General features: G+C 49.7%; 2 protein-coding genes across 2 annotated transcripts; one reads left to right on the top strand and one right to left on the bottom strand.

Moving 5' to 3' along the window:
• Positions 1-528: 528 nt before the first annotated feature.
• On the top strand, positions 529-2,742 carry CSUI_001686 (ef hand family protein; the record flags this gene model as incomplete). Its single annotated transcript, XM_068061891.1, has 5 exons — positions 529-579; positions 993-1,097; positions 1,471-1,623; positions 2,044-2,139; positions 2,362-2,742. 5 exons carry the CDS (start codon positions 529-531, stop codon positions 2,383-2,385), a joined length of 429 nt encoding a protein of 142 aa, XP_067926132.1. The 3' UTR covers positions 2,386-2,742.
• Positions 2,743-3,322: 580 nt separating this feature from the next.
• CSUI_001685 (dead deah box helicase domain-containing protein) lies at positions 3,323-9,017 on the bottom strand. The gene is made up of 7 exons (XM_068061890.1): positions 8,915-9,017; positions 8,261-8,521; positions 7,174-7,242; positions 6,215-6,319; positions 5,116-5,187; positions 4,165-4,300; positions 3,323-3,704 (listed from the first exon to the last, which is right to left on the bottom strand). The coding sequence occupies exons 2-7, from the start codon at positions 8,425-8,427 to the stop codon at positions 3,594-3,596; spliced, it is 660 nt and encodes a 219-aa protein (XP_067926131.1). The 5' UTR covers positions 8,428-8,521; positions 8,915-9,017; the 3' UTR covers positions 3,323-3,593.
• Between the last annotated feature and the right edge of the window lie 127 nt (positions 9,018-9,144).

Genomic DNA, 9,144 nt, shown 5'->3' with positions numbered 1-9,144 from the left:
GCTTTCCTCCTGGAGATTCGGTCACCAATGTTGAAGTTCCAGGCCTGATTTCTCCGTACACCATTGTATTTTGAAGCTCCTAACTGACAACTTTCCCGCTGGCAGGTGAACTCTTGATCATCAAGAAGTTCAAGCGACTAAGCACAAGTCTCCGGCCGATCACCCTCAGCAGCTCACCAGACGGTTGCCTCCACTTCGGGCATCGAGTAATGATCGTAAATGAGAGAACAGGAGCCTTCTTGTGTACAGATATCAGCGATCGGGTGGAAAAAGCTGCCGGAGTCTCCTTCGCGTGCTCCACCGGCCCTTGTTACGACTGCTGTCTCAGAAACGTCTTCGAATTGTGCAGGTGCGGGAGACAAAAATAGCTCGGTGCTACACGGTAGAGGGGGTTATTGTAAACTGCACGTCTTTGACCCCGCAGTCCCAGCGGTGCATCCTGCCGGCGCTGTGTGAAACAGGGCAAATGACGACGACGGCTACGGACCAGAGACAAAAGTTCACTATGGCCAAATCCTTCGGTTCAAAATGAATCCGCAGTTGTCGAAGACGTGCGCTCTCGAGAATGGAAGCCATGAGGTCAGCTTATTAGTTCTTCGTAGTATGGCTAAGGCGATGGACCCTTCGGCTGTCCCAGCAGCTCCACAGTGATGTTGGCCGTAGAACTGAAGGCCCCCCAGCGCGGCGCGAAGGCGGCGCCAGTCGCCCTCAACGCCACGGGAAGGCGGCACGACTCGCCTCCCAACAGAAGTCAGAGTGGGCAACTCAAGCCGCTGGCGCCAGGAATTCGCAGCACGGGAGGCTCCTCCGCCATTTCGCCCCCGAGCCCGGCACTCAGCGCAGCGCCCGAAGTCATAAGTAGGCATTACTCCTGTTTGCACTTCTTGGTCGCTGATGAGGTAGCGACCAGCGGCCTCACATCAAATGCAGCACGGCCAGCACTTACAACCACATGCGTACGCGTCAGACGTGTCCGGATCTGTTTGCTGCAGCGCTACTTGCACAGTGAGATACTCTCCCCATTTGCTTGTGCGAAGTTCTCCCGTTGCCAGCAAGTTCTCTTCGTTCCCACGACGTCGGGTACAACTCTTTGGAAGGTGAGCGGAGTAGCACCTCGGCTGCCTACCACGGAGGGGTCCGAGTAAGCTGCCACGCGGGGGCAGGCCTAGCTAGCGAGCGCACGGTGTTGCCCACTACTGAGAAGCCTCTCGCCGTCCCCGACCCCATCGGCCCTGCAGATCTCCGAAGAAATAAGATGCCATACCGGCCCTCTCACATTCTGTCCGAGCTGCCTCACCACCAACACGGGAAGATACACCTTTTCCCACCTTGTGCTACCCATAGAACACCAGCCTTCCGCCAAAAGCACTCCTCGACTTAAGCCCGTTCCACAATGTCAGGATTAATCCAAATTCACAGCCGACCTACAAACCATGGTAGGGGGTCACCATGTATTACCTCGTGTCACAGATAATTCACGTGGACCCGCGAATTCGCTTCGAGACGGAGGGCAGTCCGATTCCCGCAAATGCTTCTGTCGTCATCAAACACGTCCAGACGGACCACATGCTCGCCTCATCCAAGACAGCCAGCTACTCCAATGATTTTGGAGTCGAGTTCGAGGTAAGGGGTCATATGGAGCGCTCCTAGGATTCATTGGAAACAAGGCCACAAAGGCAGCAGCCAACAAGCCAGTGAGTTGGCTGTTGGTATCTGAGAGCCTCGCAACAACAGTTTACCAGGTCAGCAGTCCTTGCCACCCCGGCAGCGTTTCCAGCCGCCGATGTAAGCTTCAGCGACGTGGTTGCGACTGATGGCTGCTCAGAGCCAGGGCGAGGCCGATTTGCCGTCGATTCATGACTTTGAGTTCTCAGCTGTAACAGCAGGTCTGTAAGAGAATGGAGGACCTCAGGAGAAAAGTCCCGTAGATTTCGCCTCAGCAGGAAACCTTTAGGGCGAGGGGAACAGAACAGACGTAGAGGAGCACGGGGAGGGCGAACAGCGCAGAGATCTCTCGCAGCCTCCTTTGGTTTCGGTGCACAGGTCCATTGCAAATCTTACCTGACGCCTAACAAGACACAAAATTTGATAGCGGAGTCCTTCGGGAGGACTACGTCAGACGTTGACATGAAACAGCAAGGTAGGCTACAAGTCTCCACGGGGGTCAAGCCGATTGATATCTGCCACTGCGTCCCCCCGGAAATACTTGTGTCACGCGAAGCCGACGAATTTTTCTGGGCCGCAAAGAAGTGAGAACCACTTTCCCACCTGGTCGACAACTGAACGTCGCACTGAGAAATGCCTCGGAGAGAGCTAGCTGAGCACAGAAGGTCCCGTTTTCGCCTGTCCATTGCGTTTCAGAGAAGGAGAATATCTGGATGTTAATAACTTCTGAGACACACGACACTCCAGTCGGGCCGTGCTACGAAACAGAGGGGGGGTCTGAGACCAGACGAAGGTTTTAGCGGCTGCGCGACTTGTCGGCGGGGTCCGCTAAAACACTGGCCGACCGGGTGAGTGGCGACGGTGAGTCTGTTATCCGTGGGCCAGCGTCATATTCTTCGCAGCAGGTGTCTTTTTGATCGAAAGATACTCGCGCATAGAAGGCAGCTGCATGAGCTTTTCGTAGCTTCACGCGTAGCCCGAGACCGCCGAACACCGCAACGGGCCCCGCTTTCAAGATGGACGTATGAATTCTTTGCGGCGATGTATTCCTCGCTGTTGGTTTCGCTTCTTGGGGGCCACCTTGTCACCCCACCATTTCGGTTAGCCAGGTGCCTCCCCTGACTCTTTCAATCTAGTGCAAATGTGCTGGACTGTCGGGTCTCTGGGTGCACTCCGCAGAGGTCGAAGTGCAGCTTAGTTGTACTTGGGGACTGATGCATGGGGATCGCCCGTGAGGGGCAATATCAGTAGCGAGGACGACACCTGTTTGCTCATCCAGACTGGCTTGAGTTTCAGCCCGCAGTTCGAAAGAAGACGACTGGCTACAGAGATTGTGCGGGAAGATCGCTTGCCGCTGCCACCTAGTTTCGAATCGATTGTTAGTTCTATAATGCATAGAAGTGCGCTCACTGCCGTAGCGCCGAATGCCCCTACGTAATGAAAAGCCGGACAACTCTTCGAACCCTATACTGAGACGAGAATCCAAGCGTTGTCCGAGTGGCCTGCTGTCTCGGCTATCGGGAGACATAGGCAAGGTTGCCCAACGCCAGCGAGGACACCCCTTGCCTAAATAGTTCGGGCCTTTACGTGGGTGCAGGACAGCGGATAAGCAAATTTCAACGGAGCCGCAATGAGCGCTCCTCATGCGAATGATCGCCGGGGTTAAGAGATGCTGGATTTCTGAGAGTTCGACAGTCACCCGTGCAAACGCTTCCACAGAAAAGGACAGTACACGGCCTCTACTTTCAGCCAACAAGCACTGATACGAACGGGGAAAAAGAACGCAGCCGACAACTGCGCGCAGCGGGGGCTTTCCCAGAGCTACAGACTCCTGGCACGAAGCATTAGGCAAGCAGCTTGCCGTCGGCGCGGCCCCGCGGGACGTCTTCCACTTGTTCACACACACCTCACCACACAAACGCAGCTAACTAAAAATACGTCCGTCGGTGATGCTTTGCGGGTTTGGCCGCTCTCTCCGCCTCGTACGTGAGTGCCCCTTCGATCGGGACTGTTGTCGAGGGATCCTCGTAGTCTCCCTCCTGAGGGGCACGCAGTTTAGGGCAGCCGGCAAAAAGAAGTGAGTGTACATCCACACTCGTGGGCCACGTGAACTTTCTCGCCACAAAAGTAGACAATCGAAACCTTACTCCGGTTTCATAGCTCCCACGGCGTATCTCATCTGCTAACACTTTTTCGTCAAAGTCTGCGTCTACATCTTTGGTCTGGGCATGCTGATGGTGCTGCTCGGACACTTGTGCACCGTACCCGCCACCACCACCCCTCACCTTTGTCGGATTTCCTTAGGAAAGAGCTCTCCCGTGTCTTACGAGTGACACCCGGCTGCCGCGGTTGACCATTCCACGTCGATACATACGTCCCGCTAACAGTTCACTTTCTCGGACGTGCTCTATCCACCGCGTCGAGGACAGCGAAAGGGAAAACTGAGAAAGTTACTGTGCAGACACAGCATTTCTCAGGGCGCCAGCTTATTGACCTTACCTCTGATTCCCGTGCCTGCTTTAGCATATAAGCCCTAGAACGTCGAACGGGCAACATCTGAAGAAAGCCGTCATCTCCTCTGATCACTTTCATCGCTTGTTGTGCATCCGATCGTTCCACCGACTGCCTTGGATGCCTGTTCATCAGTACAGAATGATGCGATGTAGTCGAGTATTAACAACAGTAATAGATTATGCCGCCAAGAAGATGCCGGCTGGCTCCCGCGAGTCTCTTCCGTAGAGGGTAGCAGGCGCGACAGGTAACACACAAGCTGCTTTGATGCAGTGCAACCTACCACATGCGTATCGCCTCGCCTCCGGCCCCTTTCTTATTTTCAAATAGGATTCATCGGAAAGTCTTCCAGCCCGCACTTGAAAACGTTCGCCCTGGATCTGCGGCTGCCACTGCGTCTGTTGGACTTTTACTGAAGGAAGTTGACAAGTCTACCGAACTCTGCTGTCAGCCCGTCCGTGTATCGACGTTAATCCGTAGCACTGCTACTCCGGAGGAGGGCCCCGACACGCAACTATCAATCTGTTTGAGGAAAACCGGGCCACTGTTTAGACACATGCAGGCAGGCCCGGCAGGAGAGAGAAAAATACCAAGCAAAAGAAGTGTCGACTGTTCTCTCTACTCTATCACGTTGACGGACACACATCTTTCGTCTATACTACACCCACTCCCCTGTACAAAACACAACACACTCTTTACGCGCCACCTTTCCAACCATAATCCCCGCGTTCTAAACACCGTCTGTGTAGCATCGATCAGTCAGCAAGTGAAAGAAGACGTGATGAACGACAGAGAGAGACACATTATACAGACATGGAGTTCACCAGCATTGAGAATACTTCATCAACTCCACGAGACACCCTACCACCGTATTCCTCTTGAAGGCCGGCCTAACGACGCATATCTTTTCATGACATCCGTCTATTTGAGCCTCCTTACCGAGGTAACAATTCTTTCTTCCGTAGAATACCTCTTGATCGGAGAAACTTCAGATGATTCCATGCCTTCAACCTGACAAGAAAAAGAGATCGTATAAGCCAGGAATGAATGAATGAATGATCGAAGAAAAGAATGACCTAGGGTGAATCGCATCTGGATTAGTGCCCGGAGCCTGACACGGAACACTGGCGGCTATGGCTCTTGGCTGGTACCCTCTTTCACTGCACCTGCCGAAATTAATGCAGTTAACGGTTCTCCCTTGAAACCTCTCAACTCGAGAGAAACACCCGGCCTACACGCGCAGCGAAAAAAGAGGAGAGGGACCAGTCTCGTAATTCTGAATGTTACAGGGGAGGGGGTGATGCCTTATCAGTGCACTGCGTACTCTACTAACACAATCTAACACCCAGGCGTAGCGAGCGAAATCCCCTCGTCGCGGGCACCAGCCCTGATGGCTCCAGCGCCCATCGTGGCAGAAAGGAGCTGAAACAGGTCCAGTGCATGGTCGTCGACCACTCCCAGGTGTCACGCCACCCCCCCTCTCCCCGCAACTCGGGGCGAAAACATTGCGAGTCACTTCCCCGCAACTTTCTTGTCGGCGTGGATAAACCATTTTTCGTTGTCGTGAAGATGAACAAATTGATGAACTTAGTACTCTACGGTCGTCTCCTTCAGAAACGATAAGCCAGGACAGATAGTCAAAAAGTTGTTAGAGTATTGACGACGAAGAGATAGATCGGAAGCATCTCAAGTACCGTAGAAGACTGTACACACCCACAACGGCTCAACGTTTTCTTCTCCTCACCTTAGAAAAAGAAAGAAAGAAATCTACAAGACTTTCCTAACAAGACAGTTCTCCATACTTGAGGTCCGTTAGGAAAATGACATCTTAAGCATGCTTTACGACGGGGTAAACAAGACAGAAAACTCTGCTACCGGATAGAGACAATTGTAAAGAAAGAGTCTCTCGTCACGACAGGCTAGACAGAGACAAAATAACTGAGCGATGAGGAGATATTCGAGTGCTACCTGAAGACACGCTGCACGAAATCATAGATGAAGTCGCAGGCGACAGAAAATAATAAAGCCTCAAACCTACCGGAAATACAACTGTTTCGTCGCCCATTTCGTCTTGGGACCGGCTGTATTTCTGTGAGGGGGAAGTCTGAGTTTCCTTCGACCTCCGATCTTCCTTTTCGGATTTCTAGTGAACGAAGAAGAACGGACGAGAGCGAGAAAGAGAAAGAAAGAAAGAAAAAGAAAGAGAAGGAGAGACAAAGAGAGAAATAGAAGAACGAGAAGAGAACTCAGAGAAACATACGTCAGAAGAGGGCACAAGACAGAATTTTTGCTTGTCAAGCCATCTAATCCGAGAGAGGAAAAAAGAAGAGAACTTGTCACAGACGACTCCTAAACTTTATAGGAGAAGAAACATCTATGTACTGAGGTGTAGATCTCGACAAACCATGATCAAGAAACCTCCAGTTGAGAGGATAGTTGGAAGAGACGTCTTAGACTCGACATCAATGGATCCAGAGAAGAAAAAAAGAGAATTGGTCTCTCTCCTACGCCCTCTTTTACTCGATACTTCCCCTTTATGGAGGCCTTTACACAAAGAAATATTCGATCTGCCCTGTAATCAAGACAGCAGACAGCACGTGCAGCATCTATCTCCTCACCTACATATGTATATATATACCTCCCACATAATCTTCTGACAGGAAGACGTAAGATCGGTAACGTATGCATGTTGATTCTTTTAGCGTATACAGGATGTTGTCTTGTATATACATATATATATACCCCCCCTGTCGCACATACAAACGTCTAACGCCTCGAAGTACACCACATCGTGTCTAGATTTTATCTAGATCGCCCTTATCTATACATCGATATAGGTTCTTATGACACGAAAGCTCATTGCTGTCGACAGAAATAGAGACGTTCGTTCTGTCTTCCATCAAGTTATTGTTGGATAGCTAGCCTTGAAGGAAGCCCATATAGGGGAGCAAAAGGAAGAATGAAAACAGCCGTCTTATCTTCCCCTGCCCGACTCACCTCATATCAATCAATTCTCTCCATCTCTCCTCTAGCCGTAGAATACGCCGTATGCGAGGAGTAGCATGCCTTTAGAAAGAAGAAAACGACATCCAGAAAATTCAGATGGAAAGAAAAACCAGAGAGTTTAGACACACTTGACGACACTGTTTAAGTCGACTGGAACGAAACTTGGCGACTCCTGTATAGGGACTCCATCTTTTTCAAAAGAAAGAAAAGAAATTCTCTCCATATATCGGCCTCTCTTTTTTCCTCTCTCTCTGGGTTTCTCTCTTTCAATATAGACGTGAAACATGTATGAGATAACCGCTTGTGCTCTAGGCATACTAGAGAGGAGTGACGTTTCGTGAAGCACACTCGGAATAAGATTGAAGCTTGGAGAGAAGACGATCTCTTCCTTAGAATGTCTCCGGAATGCACTCGGCTGCTCTGGCCTGACCTCTCTTGGAACTTCCTTTTCCTCACCTATAAACTGCGCGTATAGATTTTCTCGCATACTACTACTACTACCCAGTATACCACCTTACATGCATTTCGTATCTTGATCTTTCTATCAGGTGTACGGTTTGTGTATCTAAAAGGCGACAGGCTATCTATCCCCTACGGAGAACCATGCATTCTCATGTATAGTCTTTATGCAGCAACGCGAATATTTGTGGACAGAGGGAGTGACAGTCTGAGTTAAAAGAGAAACCTTTGTACAAACTCCCCGGCATAGAGGAAATGAGAGGAATGGCGCACAGTCTATGGAAAGAAAAGAACAAGGGTAGGTGCTTCTTTATGCGGAAAACATTAAGAAAAAGAAGAAAAAAAGAGATGAAGAAAAGCAACTCGTCCGGTCGAAAAGCTACGAAGCTGCGGAGACACAAGAAGAAGAGAAACTCTCTGAGACGAAAGACAAACTAACAACAGGAAAGACGTCTGCTCCTCTGTCTCTCTCTTTGTTGCTGTATATACATAGAACTATATATTTTTATATACATTCATACAGGCACGCAGATACATACATATCTACATAAGTACACACATACACAGATATATGTATATGCCCAAGTATAGACATATATATATATATATGTGTGTTTACCTGAGTTCAGGTGGACATACAGCTGCCCGACTCGCATTTTGAATTTGTTGAATGAGCGGTAAATTGCGTTTGGCAAAGAGTAGAGTAACACGCCCCATTTCACCTCCTCTTGCCGTTCTTCCACAGCGATGTAGATAATCAGCAAGAGTTTGAGGAAAGTCAAACATGATCACATGCTGGACGTCTTCAATCTCCAGGCCTCGAGACGCGACATTCGTACATACTAAGATATTCGTTACTCCATCCTTGAATTTCTGAAAGCTATCCAGTTGCATGCATGCATGCAGGCAAAAAGAAGGGAGAAAGTTGGGAAAGAGGAAACACAAGACAAAGACGAGGCAAGATAGATGAACAAGAGAGGAACGAAGGGAGAAAAAGGAAAGAAAGAAAGACATCGGTCGAAAGCTATGTTTCTCTGCATGGGAGAAAGAACGGATTCTGTCGCTCTCCCTCTCTCTTTGATGTACGTGTTCCTTCAGGGGTTTAAGAGAAGGAGAGAAAAGAAGGGAGGAACTTGATTCTCCTGAATGTGAGCTAAGTATGGTCAAAACACATCTCTCTAATAGCACCGAAGAGCAGACGCATGACGCAGCTTAAGAGCGTGGAGTACACCCATACATAAATCTATATAACTCTACGGATATACAGACTTACCTTCGTAGACATCTTCGGACACACAGATAGATATATCGACTTCTTTGTCCTTCCTTCGTGCATGTATGAAGGGCATGATTTCGAAGAGTATTTTTCCTCTACTGTAAAATAGATATTCAGATTTCTCACTTTCAGTTCGCACGAAAGACGGAAAGAAGAAGAAGAAGAGAGGGACAAGAAGAGACACCAGAAAGCGGGAATATACATGAACAGAGAGCAAGAGAGAAAGA

The sequence above is a fragment of the Cystoisospora suis genome (assembly GCF_002600585.1).
Source record: "Cystoisospora suis strain Wien I chromosome Unknown contig_673, whole genome shotgun sequence".
NCBI lineage: Eukaryota > Apicomplexa > Conoidasida > Eucoccidiorida > Sarcocystidae > Cystoisospora > Cystoisospora suis.
Note: the sequence above shows the minus strand (reverse complement) of the source record. Positions and strands in the feature narration are given on the sequence as shown.

Excerpts from the sequence above, each read along its gene's own strand:
- CSUI_001685 (XM_068061890.1), bottom strand. The coding sequence starts at position 8,427 with ATGTTTGACTTTCCTCAAACTCTTGCTGATTATCTACATCGCTGTGGA. Across the intron at positions 7,243-8,260 it reads GTATGTCCACCTGAACTCAG|GCATGCTACTCCTCGCATAC; the intron begins GTAAACACACAT and ends TTCTTTCTAAAG. Across the intron at positions 3,705-4,164 it reads AGCAGGCACGGGAATCAGAG|GAGGGAGACTACGAGGATCC; the intron begins GTAAGGTCAATA and ends CGTGCCCCTCAG.